Here is a 15,053-nt window from a genome sequence, read left to right as displayed (position 1 = left end):
ACAAACGGAATATTCTTTTAACTAAAATATTTTTGAAAATTCAAATATATTCCTTTTTTAATTACAGAAGTATGATATAAGTAATTGGACAATATTAAATATTAAATAGACAATCAAGTAGCATAGTTTTTTTTTTAATCTGTTGACTATAATTCAAGATTAATTTAAAATAAAAGTTTGTTAGTACACAATAAAGGCTACGATAAATTTTATAAAATAATAGCAAAATGCAAATATAATTATAACTTATCATTATAATAAAATATACCTTTTAATGTTTATAATCAAACACATCAATAAATAACGCTGCTTGCACAATATAACCTCAAATAGAAATCCACATAAATCACTAATGGCTTTTCTCTCACTTTATACCCGTTTATGTTTAAATAAACAACCGAACGTGACATAGTCGGAAGTCGATAGAATACATATCAGCTAATTGAGTGTATTGATAAACGAAACCATTGTTTAAGAGAAAGTGTCGTAGCTATGAACTTGATCTTAGTGTGATAATATTCGACAAAAAATGTTCTATAGGCGGATGTTACGTAATTTTGACTTGCCGAGTGACAAAGCTTCTTTTTTTGTGAGAGAATTTTTTGATGATAAATTTCTCACGGTGTGTTAGTAGCCTGTTAAGTTACATCTCAATTGAAAGTATGATATGGGATTTCAAAATTTCATACTTATTAAACTTATTACGTGTAAAAGGCTACATTATAAACTCTATTGAATAATAAAAATACAGTTTCCAAAGGTAGACGCAAGACAAGATAAGAAAGCTTTTACAACAGTGAAATGTGAGAAAATAACGTGTCAAAGTTATTGAGCTATTGATGTAATATCTTTCTTCCATTTCTGGTTTATATCTTTAAATATTATATACAATTATGTAATTATAATTACGGGACAGCAATGTATATTTGTCTTAATTAATTAATACTTATTCTTAAAAACCTTCTTTTATTTTTAGTGGCCAAAAATAAATAAGTATTTTCCGTCTAAAAATTGAGATTAGAAGCAGTAGATTAGAAAATTGGTTTTATGCTCCTGTGAATTGGAAAACATGTAAATCCAGTCCTGCACTTGATCTCACTCCGGTCGTGTTGGATTGCCATCCTATCGGACTATGAGACTGAGAATCACACGTCCATACTATAAAATCACCAAAGCTGTTATTGAGTTGTCTTGTTAATCTTCTATCGTTTAAACAATTTAACGTAACTAATTTTGATTTATCGGATTTAGTTTCACACATTCGTGAATATTATTTAATTAGAATGTTTTGCAGAAGTAATAGTAATGTGTTAATTCAATAATCCATAATTGAACCTTGAAATGATATTATGGATTATGAATTTCTTTACTACGGTTTAATTTTTATGACTACTTAAAATGAGACACTTCGAGGTCTCCCTTTCAAAATCTAAATGAATGTGAGGTCATTAATATTTGATAAATTTTAACAATCTTTTTTTTAATATTATTTACAGTGTATTTATAAGTATTTAATTTTATATACTTAATTTATTATGTATTCACTAGCATCTATGACGTTATGCAAAACTTGATCAGCCATCAGTCTTGCATGAGGAGATCTTGTATGATCGCGATATTTGTAATACCTACGTATTTTTATTTTTTTATTATTTATGTTTGCAATGTTTGTTTGTCCTGAATAAACATTTTCTTATTCTTATTCTTACATATCAAATCAAAATAATCAATTCAAATAGGGTCGTATACAAGCCCCTTTGAATCGTAATGTTACAGGATTCAATTTAATGTAAAGCTACCACCGGTTCAGAATGTAGATTGTGATGAGAAGAACTGAAGAAAAAATCTCAGGAATTAATCTTTTCTAATGGAAATGTATTATGTGCATTTAAATGTATATATAACTATTACTTTTTTATAAGTCTAGCTAAATTAACCCTGCGGCTTTATCGGTGCGAGATTTATACAGCTTTATCTATTGCATACAAACCGTCAGTCCTCATTTTAACCCGCCCCCCACCGAGAGGAGTGAAATAAAGACATGTCCATCCTTCCCCGGGACTCAAACTATCTCCACACCAAAATTCCTGTAAATCGGTTCAGCAGTTGAATCGTTAAGAGAAACAGAACAGAACAGAACAGAACAGAAAAAGTTTCATTCGTATTTATAATATTATGTAGTATAAACACCAAATACAAAATGCTTTTCCTGAATATAAAATTGTTCTGCGATGATTCTAATTATTGATAATTATTATGAAAAATAAAAGGCAGTAAGATGTATTATAGCGTCGCGCGATGCAATGAGTAAGAAATTGTAATACACTACTCAATCTCTCGTTGAATTAAAATAATTATAGTCACCAGTTATTCCGCAATTTAATCTCATTGCAAAGACAATTACTTAGCGCGGTGTTGTCATTTCAACTAATTTTAGTACTATTAGATATAATTTTATACGATTTTATTGTTAACAAATAAAATAATTGTAATATTTATTTTTTTGTTTAAAATTTTTAATCTGTCTTACTACAATGTGATCTATCTCTCAATCTGTTTTTATATCATTACATTAGTCAATAATATCTACTAATTTTAATTAAAGCAATATCATACTGAAAGTTAAACCTAATAATTTACACTTTAGTCATATAAAAAAATAAACACAATAAAAAAACAATTTAACACAAAATAGTTTAAAGTAAACTTGATTTTCATTAAACAGTTGATCAACAAAAATTCAAATTGTCATCTCATCTCTTAAATCAAATAAAAATATTCTTTATTCAAGTAGACAAGTTAAGGCACCTTTGAATCGTTATGTTACATTAGTAAACACAACCAGCGGTTACCATTTTACGGTTCGAAAGGTAGATTCTACTGAGAGGAACCGGCATGAGACTCAGTAGAATTTTTTTCCATCATTTTAATTACAGAATTTATGTCAATAAAGTACAATTAAATTGACATATTAGTGGTTATATAGAAATAGGCAGCTATTTCTATATAACCACTAATATTGGATTACAAATACATCTTTCAAGTTCATTGATGAATGAAGCCTTTTGTAGTGGCGTTTATATTTAGAAGAAGCTAGAAGCTATTATCTCTTAGTAATAATCGCTCACTAAATAACCGATAATATTATTATTGGCCAAGAGAAATTGCATCTTAAACCCTACGGACGGCAGGTCAATTTCATCAGTTATCACTTACCATCACTTGGTCTGATTTACTGTGTATAAAAACATGTTACGGTAACATATTACAGTAACACAAGTAATCATAAGTGTATGTTACAATGATACGATTACTGTAATGAATGTTATTACGAACGCGTATTCGGCGTGACGGTCAGATAACGACGGCTACCATTATCCAGATCGTGGATGACATACGACGGTACGTTGACACGAAACTGTCGACTTTCTTTACGCATTCATTAGTATTTCCTTGTGACTATATTATGTATAACGTATCTAATATATTTAGAAGTAACTACAAGTTTTTTTTTTAAATAAAGTCGTTGGTCTTATATATACAGACAAAAATAAAATATGCTTATTTTTTTTTAATTTAAGTAATAACATAGTTCTGAAATATTTGTTATTCAACACTATTTTTCTAGACGAACGCTTTTCTCAATTAGAAATTCTTCCAGATACACCTGAGTGCTGATATGAGCCTGTAAGCGTATAATTAAATTATATTGAATACATTATCTATAAAATCAGTCTGTTTTATTGTGCAACCATACCACAAAGATTGTTGGCTCAATTTTATTAAAAGTTGATATATGCTTACGTATAAAATAACTAAGCAAATGTAAATGTCCCACAACTCCCACAGCTGGGATAAGTGCTTTTCTCCTTTTGAGAAGGTTTACCGCTTCCTCCACTATGCTGCTTCAAAGCAGGTTAGATACATATATGTTTTCGTTCCCCGCCAAGCCAGGTGTATTCAAAAACAAAAATTCGTACTGGCTTGAACCCGCAACCTCCCTTTAAGATTTACATGTTCTAATCACTTCGCTATCTCAAGTTTATAGACATCAAAAGAAAATGATATATTATTATTATTATAATACTGAAGTCGCGATAGTCAAAGTGGCGAGCACAAATCGTGAATGTATATAATTGAACATCCCGCAGCGATACAAATACCTTAACCTTTAATTATTTTAAAATACAAATCAAATTGATCTATCGACTATTTCTTTGTGATCAACATCTCAGCAGGGACATAATTACCTTCAACATTGGTGAGCTTTCCATAGGAGAACAAAGTAATACACTATATTATAGCCTTAAACGATTTACTAGCAATATCGGTGACTTATAAAAACTTTAAAAATATATATATTTAATTCATGTATCCAAACCATGTAATGCAAGATTTCAGTTCAATTTATGAGCCATATTCCTAAAGCCAGTTTCCTAAAGGAACTGGCTTAAAATTAAGTAGTAAGATTTGCCACAAACATTCTAACAGGTACATTAAAAACAACAAAAAAGAAACTTAGACTAAAAACATTACTTAAAGGCTATAATTACTAATACAATTACTAAAAATAATTGCGAGTAAATTAGAGCAATAGATCTAAAGTGATGCAAAATTAACTTTAAAATAAAATTAAATTTACAATAATTACGATATTTAATCATTATAAAAAATAAGTAGGTACAGTCTGTATATTATTGGAATTGGGACAACAGCTTACCTTTTCCGAAACACTTGTATAGCCCATTTGAATTTGTAAATGTCAACGACTTTAGATGGACTCCTCTAATCGCGTACAATCACAAAGTAGCTAAAGTATATGTATAATAAAATATATAATATCGACCTACTGTTATTTATGAATGCTTCTTTAGAATTTATATAACGATATCGATAAATTGTATTGTAACAAAAAGGTGTATTATACACCCAGCATTGCATCTGACACAATGAAGATAATACATTCTAATTCATATTATCTCGCCGAGTTGCATAATAATAATATTCCCTGTAATGGCGAGAGGGGAATGCATTACAGCTGACAACACTGACGAAATAATAGCGTGAAGGTGAACACTTATATTGGTGTCTAATATGACATTATAATAATATATTTAATAACATAAATGACACAAGGTCAGTATATTATGTTACTCTAAACACTCAAATACGAAAATTATTAAATATTAAGGATGTTATTGATTTTTATCTGATTAATAAACATTATTATAATGAATTAAATATATTTGAAGTATCTAATCAGAAGTAGAACAATAAATATTCTTGCAATTGTATTTAACTAACATAACTTTGCATTTTAAATCTTGGTAAAGTAACTACTGAGTTCCTTGCCAGTTCTTCTGCAAACGAACCGAACCGAAACTTACAAACCTTTATTTACAATTTGTGTATAATGACGATTTGAAAATGCTTGTAAAAACCTACTTGAATGAAGTATATTTTGAATTTGCGAGACCGGTCAAATATTAAATGTAATATTTTTGTTACATTATTCCATTTTCAGTGCCTACAATTGCATGTTTTAATTTACAACAAAATATAAGCTAATATATAAGCAATATTGTATATTCTGACATAACGTATAAAATAGACGTAGTCACTTCTTTTACATCACAAAATATAATGACGCTTTAATAACTTGATACATACACGAAAAGATAAAACGAAGATCGAAAATTACGTAAAGATGTCAGGTCTCATTGATTACGCAATCGTTCAAACGGAAATAGAAAATAATCACATTTACTCTAATATGATAAATGATCCAAATTTGTAATGAAGTTATTTTATGTTACGTTCAAGTCTGATTGCTAATTGTCAAATTATAATTCGCAACTGCAAGTACAAAAGGTCGAATTTTAAAATGATGTATCTCGGAGTTGTGAATACTGATTACTTTTTGAAGTTTTATTAGAAAAAAATAATACTCGGTTGTTATCGTGACATTAAAAGCATAATGTAAATTTAAAAGCGTAAGGCAACTGCCCCGTCTTAAACATAACAAACGCCCAGATTTTAAGAGATCTTCTAGAGCGCCTCACCTATGGTCTAAAACTTGACCATAATCGGCGAGGCTTCTGATACATAACGCCCGGGTTTTTTGAAAGGTTTTTATTAACGACCATAACGAAATATTTATAATTTTCACTAACGACCGTTTACACTATAAGCGGCGAATTATTACTATAAGAAATTCGCTCGTAGTGTAATCTACAAAAGAGATTCTAGAATATCACTAAAATTATAGATGCAAATGTTAGCGTTTTAGTATGTTTGTTACTTATTCACATTCGAACGACCGGTCGAAAGTCGCTTATGTCATGGAAAAAAACTTAATATTTTTGTTCGCATACGCGTAAGATATTAATTAAATTATTCTGATAATAAGTGTGACTATAAGCCCATAAAATAGAAAAAGTACATTGTCAATGGTATTTTAAAATTTTCTTCGATTTTATTTAATGTTAACGTCTATATCTCATCTCATGAGAAATCGAACACGTAAAGCCCATTCCAATCGAAGTAAAAATAAAGGTAAACGAACCTTAGACTTACGTATGTAATGCGATTTGCTAATAGCTTGGCTATATTCTGCATTACTAAGAGTTTATGATTAGTATATCTTTATTTATAATACAACACTATTAAACTTAACTACTTATATCCACTTTAATTTTACTTCCAAAATTCCGACAGCAATTTCGTCGACGTTCAAAACGTCATTTTTCGCAAATTCATAGTGAATATCATAGATTAATTAAGCTGGACCAATGATATCGCGTCAATTTGTTCTGTTCTGTTATAGCCGTAGCCGTTATAGCCGTAGACCCTTTGACGCAAATATCTAGTTTCATGGCAAACTTCTATTATCCTATAAAGTATATAATTTTCTCGTTTGCTGTTAAAGACTTATACCAGGGAAATTATGGAAAATTGTAGTAAATCTGCTCTCGGTCTCGTCTAGTGGTTGAGAGTAACGGTATCCGTTGTTTAATAGCATTATCTATATAATCATTTGATTTGAAGTATTGTTTAAAAGGTTTTACCACGATGGAAACCATAAATTATCGAAATGGTAGTATGTTGCCATAAGTAAATTTATCACAAGTGTCATATTTTAATAACTATACAATAGTATGTCTAATTTATAGTGTAAAATGTCCATACAAAGGTGTCCGCATTACGTTACAATTATTCGTGATGGATAAAATAAAATATTATCACCGTTAAAATATTTGTTTAGTTAAGTGAGTTTTATGTTTGTCAGTTTTTGAAATAATTTACATTTTTCAAATTAATAAATACATTTCCAAGAAGATGAAGATGAATAATGTCTATGAATTGTAAAATTGTATAATAACCATAAAAAAGCAAGTTTGAATATAAGTATTATTTGATTGAAAAAAATAAATAAAAACAAAGCACGTACAGGAACATACTGACAACAATATCTTAAATAAAATTACAAATCGAAATGACTTTGTGTATTTATTTGTTTCCATGTCTTAAATACTCAACCGATTATCATGCAATTTTGCATACATTCGGTTAGAGGTACAAAAAAGGACGTATCGTAACTATAACATAAATAATAACATAATCAGCCTGTAAATTTCCCACTGCTGGGCTAAGGCCTCCTCTCCCGTTGAAGAGAAGGTATGGAGCATATTCCACCACGCTGCTCCAATGCGGGTTGGTGGAATACACATGTGGCAGAATTTCGTTGAAATTAGACACATGCAGGTTTCCTCACGATGTTTTCCTTCACCGCCGAGCACGAGATGAATTATAAACACAAATTAAGCACATGAAAATTCAGTGGTGCCTGCCTGGGTTTGAACCCGAAATCATCGGTTAAGATGCACGCGTTCTACCACTGGGCCATCTCGGCTCATCGTAACTATGACAATACATATTTATGTAACTATGATTATGTTTATAATATATAACATTATGTTATTTTATTACGTTTCAATCCGTTAGGAATATTCCGAATATCACATTCAGAGAATTAATCAATGCAAATTACAGAAAATCTTAGACTTTTTGTTTTACAAAAAATATGTATTTGGATTAGTAATTTCTTTTTTTTTTGTAGAATTTATAGGGGGCAATATCAATAGTCAATACATTGTTAATATTTCTTACTTCTTAATTATAATATTTAACATTAAGAATCCACATCATCCTAATTAATTAGAGCGGAAGCAACATCGAGACTGAAGTATTTGTAACGCTATGGCAACATCCCAGCGTATAGATATCCAGAGTATACCCTAAGTTTCATTGTAGTTGTGATCTTGTTAGATCACGATGGTTTATTCAATCCCTTAAAAGTAACTTGCAATTTCATCAGTGGGACGTCTTTATAAAATTTTTCACTCTCATCAGAAATACAAAGCAACAATAAACACTATCTATTATTATCGTGAGAATAAAAAGTTACAATAGATGTTACCTCAGTTTTAACATGGCATTTAATTGCAAGATAAATTCACCCTTATTACAACGATTATAAGAGGTATAAATCTATAATGCGGAAATGATCGGATACAATAAAAAATAATTCTTAAACAGTAAAAACAGTAAAACAAATGGAAACAATGATACTAATTTGTTCCAGCAATTCTGATATTTACATAGAAGAAATACGGGTTAATTTTACATGAATTTTTATATAAATTGCATTTACAGCTTGGAAAATTACATTTCTCTTAGAGATGTTATGCAAATAAGTATAATGATGTATATGTCTGTAAAAAGTTAAAACAGATTCTTAAATAACAAGAGAAATCGACTCTCAAGCCGTTGTTTAGTTTTCAAATTATTTATACAATTTTAAATATAAATTTTAAGAGTGAATATCCTCGATATAATAGGGTACACTTTATCTAGTACCTACGTAAAATTTAATAGTTCATCCATCAAAACCCATTTTAACAAAACTGCGGGTAAAAAATTAAAATTAAAATTGTTTTAGGCACAAACATTTTTCTTATTTTTTTTTTTTATTATAATATATAAAAAAAATATTTAACACGTATTAAGACAATATATAGACGATAAATATATTTCAAAATGTTTGTGAATTTTTATGACATTTAAAAATAGTTGAAACATCTTAAAAGTCACATTACACATACGTACTTGAATGTATTTACATATTGACCGTGTTTGAAAAGTGCACACTTTTACTTTTACGCACATTTCAAAATGGAGAATAATAATTAATGTGTTATAAAACACAATGTATTTGAATATTATGATAAAGAAATAAATGTGACATTAGACATTTTCAATACGCCAAAAATTTGTAACTTCGTTCGTTACTTATCTGTAACAAATCTTTGAATACGATTTCAATCTACTATTTTACATACTTGTATAATACAAGTATGTATTACGATTACGATTAGTACGACATTAATACAATAATTGTATTAATGTCGTATGGATTATTGTAATTTAGAAACAAAATGGTGATGACCATACAATAGTTTCTTATAATAGTTACTTTTACCAGATCTGATTATAAATATGTAACAGAAAGGTTAATATTAATTATTTTTCTTAAAAAGTATACATTCTATCGAAAACAACATATTTGCATTAAATATAACAATGGCTTCCATATTTAAACTAAATACTTCTTTTCTTAATAAAAGAAATAAAAAAATTAAGAATAACGTTTACAATTTTTTTTTTAAGATATATTGACAATAATAGGCAATATAAAAATCGATATTTATTATTATTATGTACTAATTTGGTCAAGTTGTACAGTATTTTATATTTACCTCGGTAAATCATAATCATTTGAGCTTAGAATTTAGAACACCGGGTTATCACCTGCGTTGGAGCATCCGAAATACCAACACGCGTCAGAAAGCTTTACTTTTATTCTTATTGGAATGTAGTTATACAGGTTTCTTGCCTTTCCTTTTTTTGGTTATGATAGTCATATACATACACAAGAATTATTATGATCAAACCATTCGTTTTAATCTATCAATTTTATTCCGAGAAAAAGAAAACTAGGAAAATAAAATATAATTTAAAGAAAAAATGAAATTTTCAGCGTGGAAACATTTAAAAAAACATTTTAATTTTGAAGATTAGAATATAATAAATTTAGAATATTAGAACCTAATTAATGTTATATAGTAATATACAAAATATTAATATAATATTTTAATTGTTCCAGGTCACAGCATTTGCTGTGCTCAGCATATCATGCGCCAAGAACTCGACAGCGAAAACGAAACCGAAACGACAATTAGAAAATATAAGAACGCCGCAAAATCTTCAATATTCTTTAGTACTTCCACATTCAAGAGTTGCGCATTTTCGATCCTTATCCAGTAGTCGCAGAATTTCCAACGTTCAACCCCGTGGAGGTAAATTGCCCCCATATGCAGTGCAAATGGAACCAGTTGTGCAGTACTCTCAAAAAGATCCATTGTATGATCCCAATCATGATCATACAGAAAACACGGGTGTTAATAGAAATGAGATATTTGCTCAACCAAAAATACTTAACGTTCACGATCAAGATTCTGAAGGTTCCTTCGGTCCTCCTTATGGTGCTTTGCCCACTGCTCCACTATACAGCGAAGATGTTCACCCACACTACATTGATGCTCCAGAACCTATAATTGAAATTATTATTAAAGAATCCAACGAGTCGTTACCTGCACCACCTCCTGCTCCAATTCAAAAGAAGAAAAAGGAACCTGTCCAAGTATTTTATGTAAAATACAGTAAGGATCCTCATTCTAAGGATAAAGTTGTATATGAAAAGCCTATACCAGCAATAACACCCCCTTCTAATGATGAAGATAACCACCATGAAGAATACGTCACAGTTACCCCTGAACCTTTGTACATACCCGCGCAAACAACTACATTGAGAGCTATTATAAAGCCAGAGTCAGAAACTTATCACAGTAACAGCAACGTCAAGATTACATTTGGAAATGATAATCATCACTATGGCCATAGACGTGAAGAGAATTCACAGCACGAAGATCGAGAAGAGACAGCTCCGAGACCAGCAATCGCTTTGCCTAATCAACGTTTGAGTGAAGTACCGTCTGAACGTTCGGTTTCACCGAGACCACAATATAGTGATCATGACACAAAACATATAAATCATCCTAGTTCGCAAACCTTTCAATTTGGACAACAAGCCCAAAATCGCATCCAATTTCAACAACCATTTATTAATCATGAACCTCAATTACCACGACAAGGTCCTTCGGCTGCCCCCTTCAGAGGTCAAGTACCACGTCAAAATCCTTTTGGTCCATCTCCATCACTTAGCCCTCGTCCTTCTTTTTCAAGCGTATCTCCAAGTCCTAGTAATCATTTTGCAAATGTTGCTCCAACTATACCCGGACCGGTTGGCCCAGTTTTTCCAACATTCTCAAGACCGAATAACCAACCTCCATTCCATGCTCGTCCAAGCAATACACCACCTTTCGGCACGAGACAACATTTTCCACCAAGAACTAGTTTCCATTCCGGTCCTCAGAGACCATTCCACCAATCCCCTCAACCACAACCATACTTCGACGAAGCTAAATATTTACAGGAAAATTATCATACAATAACAACGGATCAAGTAGACCCTCCGAAACTTCAACTGATACCTAATAGACAAACTCAAAACTTCAACCAAAGCCCTAAACCTAGTGCTAATCCATCTCAAGTTCATTTTTCTGATCATCAATCTCGACCTCAACAATTAATTCCGTTCAATCAGCAGCTACCACAACAAAAACCTGCTCACATTTTTGATAACACGAAACCGTCGTTTACAGTAACTCCAAGCAGATCACCATTCTTTAATTTAAAACCATCTCCACCACATATTGAAGATAACCGAACTCCTTTCCAACGTCAACCAAATCCTACTCACCAACATACCAGTTTTCATCTAGGCTCACAGTTAGGTAGGCCTTTAAATCAACAATCTCAAGAGAATAGTCACAACCAACACTCATTTTCAGGCATAAATTCTCCATCACCATCACCTTCACCCTCTCCTTTGCCCTCTGGACACAACCAGTTCTTACCACAACCCTCTTCCCCACCTTTATTTAACTTCCATTCACAATCTTCTTCGATTCGTAATCAACCGAGTTTCCAACAACATAGTTCTGTAACAGAAAGACCTCAAAATCAACAAAACAACTTTCCATTGACATCAAAAGCAGAACATCAACAGAATATCAATCAGTTCGTACCGAACGGTGGGGAATTAGTGGCTGCTATACCAAAATATGAACAACATATAACGGTAAATGGAGCTAATTCTGATTCGGATTTCAAAGGATTAAATATTTTAAGTCAACCGACACCAACGCCTCATCATGCTGTACACCAACAACAACAAGTAACTCAAGATCAATCGCAATACTCGGATGCAGAACAACAACAAGTAAGATTACAACTTGCGCAAAATGTAAGAAAACAACAGGAAGAAATACAACGCTTACAAAATCAATTACAATACGCCCAACAACAACATAATCAGCAGCAACACCAACAGCAACAGCAGCAACAGCAACAACAGCAACAACAGCAACAACAGCAGCAAATCCAGCAACAACAGCAGCAACAACAAAAACAACAGCAACAAGAGCAACAACAACAATACCAACAACAACAACATCAGCAGCAACAACAACAAAAACAACAGCAACAACAAAAACAACAGCAACAAGAGCAACAACAACAGTACCAACAACAACAACATCAGGAGCAACAACAAAAAAATACTCAATACGATCAAAACTACAATCAGTATCAATACCAAGTACAACAAAGTATATCAAATCCACAGTACGTTCAAGAAAGGACAAGACAACAGCCTACGTATGTTTCTAGTACGGCATCTCCTGCTTACTACCAATCTACAGCAAGGACTGTTGAAATAAGACCGACAACTCAAAAATACGTTTCATCAACTGTAAATACCATAAGCATCGCACCGGAAGCAAGTAAAGACGAAAATAAAAAGAGGCCTGCAATTGAACTACCTGATGAAGTTCCAGATGATTTAAGACAACAATTATTGTCATCTGGTATTTTAGATAATGCTGACATTAGTGTTCTTGACTATGATAAAGTAGGTGAAACGCCTCTTGAATCTTTGCCACCAGATCAATTAGCAAACTTTTTTAGTGCAGGCGGTGGTCAACAAATAGCTTCTAGTGAGCATAGACCTATAGTTGTAAAGCAAAACGGCGACAGCATTGAATCTAGAATAGATGAAAATGCAGATGATGATGACGATCAAGATATAGCTGCTTCAGAAAATATTGCAAGCTATGTGGCTCCAGCACCTACTCAAAAACAAGGCGTAGAAATGAAAGTTGTACATTTTGATCCAAAAACACCAGAAGGTCAAAAAATAGCGAGTGATTACGTAAAGGAAGATGCTACCCAAGTAGATCCAGTTGCTTTAAATGATAAGAAATACAATAGATACCTACCCCTTAAAGTTAGTGGCAACCAATTTCCACTACCCGATGTACTAAAGGGACGAAAAATTACTTCAGTTGTTGTATTAGCTCCAGTACAAACAGAGGCATTAAATGGTGAACATCCAAGAGCAGAACGCGCAGCCACTGACAATTTAAGAGGAATTAAATTTGTTGCTGGTGATAGCTTACACAATTTATTAAGAAAACCAACAAAAGATAACTTCGAAAAATGGTTAAACATTGAAAAGAAAACTGCTTCAGATGAACAATCTGTTATCCTTCTTGTCACAGGGTGAGTAAATAAAAAAAAATCCGTACCATTAGTCCCTTATAAAATCTTTAAGCTTTTTATAAAAATATTCATTAATATAATTCCATAAATTCCACATATATTTTAATTGAACAAAAATATTAATTTATATATTTTAAGCCTTGGAACGAATTAAAACGCAACTATTTGTATTGTAATAAATTTATTTTATTAATTTACAGAAGTGAGGAGCCTTCAGAAGAAAGAGAAATATTTATGTATGACGTTGCATCAGGCACTGTTAATAAGCTTAGCGGTGAACTATCTAACGCATTCGTCGAGGCCGCTGAAAATAACTCACTGAGCAAAGATTTTGAAAAGTTAGCTATTGAAGGAGAAGGCACACCAGAAATTTTCAATAAAGAACCTACAGATGATGCTGTTTCAGATGGATCTGAACATGTGCCATTATTTGTAGATTTATCAGGAGTCAGTCTAGACAATGACAATAATCGAGTATTAATATCATCAGGTTATAGTAAAACAAAACGCGGTCGAGCTATCCGAAGATATTGATGTACAAATGCCATATGGCCACTAATCTTGTAAATAGTAAATAGTTTTAGTATTACTAAATTAAAACAACGAATGTTGTGTATTCAGTCGTTAATTAATATTGCGCAAGTGATGATCAGGTTGTAATATAAAAAGACTTATTAAAACAACTGCAGTTTTATTTCGTTTACTTTATTACTTCTGCATGATGTCCTAAATTTTGTTTCTGATTCAAAATGTATAATCCCCTATCTTTTTTAAAATTAAACAAATCATAAAATAAAAACACTGAACTAATCTATTTAAAAAATATATATATTTATATTTTATTATAATGGTAACACTGAATTGAATACTTGATTGGCAGCACTGACATATAATGTCAAACGTATGGATTATTTATGGTGGAGTGTTTCTGCCGCAGTATAAAATTTTCTGTCTTTATTTTCATGTGTTTTTAAATTATTTACGAGTTTAGTAATCATGATGGAGGGTTCATTAAGTAAGTGGACAAATGTGATGAAAGGTTGGCAGTATAGGTGGTTCGTGTTGGATGAGAATGCTGGCTTGCTCTCTTATTATACGGTAAGTGACGTTGATGTATGCTTAAAAAATCTCAAATAAGTTATAAACTAAGTTAATGTTTTATACCACATATTTTAAAATTTTACTACGTAGTGAAACGTATTATCGTGTTACATACTGACTAGAGGACATCCATTATTTGTTTACTTATA

General features: G+C 31.3%; 2 protein-coding genes across 4 annotated transcripts in view; both read left to right on the top strand.

Moving 5' to 3' along the window:
- LOC113401002 (uncharacterized) overlaps window positions 1-14,486 on the top strand; it is a 29,450-nt gene extending 14,964 nt beyond the window's left edge. Inside the window, exons 2-3 of the mRNA XM_064217737.1 lie at window positions 10,226-13,803; window positions 14,004-14,486. Coding sequence (XP_064073807.1) covers window positions 10,226-13,803; window positions 14,004-14,337 — 3,912 coding nt within the window. The 3' untranslated portion in view covers window positions 14,338-14,486. The remainder of the gene's footprint in view (window positions 1-10,225; window positions 13,804-14,003) is intronic.
- Window positions 14,487-14,684: 198 nt separating this feature from the next.
- LOC113400992 (oxysterol-binding protein-related protein 9) overlaps window positions 14,685-15,053 on the top strand; it is an 86,472-nt gene continuing 86,103 nt past the window's right edge. For all 3 annotated transcript variants that reach the window (XM_026640689.2, XM_026640688.2, XM_026640687.2), the window contains exon 1: window positions 14,685-14,901. In XM_026640689.2, the coding sequence (XP_026496474.1) occupies window positions 14,800-14,901 (102 nt within the window). In that variant the 5' untranslated portion in view covers window positions 14,685-14,799. The remainder of the gene's footprint in view (window positions 14,902-15,053) is intronic.

Source organism: Vanessa tameamea, chromosome 18 (assembly GCF_037043105.1).
Source record: "Vanessa tameamea isolate UH-Manoa-2023 chromosome 18, ilVanTame1 primary haplotype, whole genome shotgun sequence".
Classification (NCBI taxonomy): Eukaryota; Metazoa; Arthropoda; class Insecta; order Lepidoptera; family Nymphalidae; genus Vanessa; species Vanessa tameamea.
This window is presented reverse-complemented; position numbering and strand designations above follow the sequence as displayed.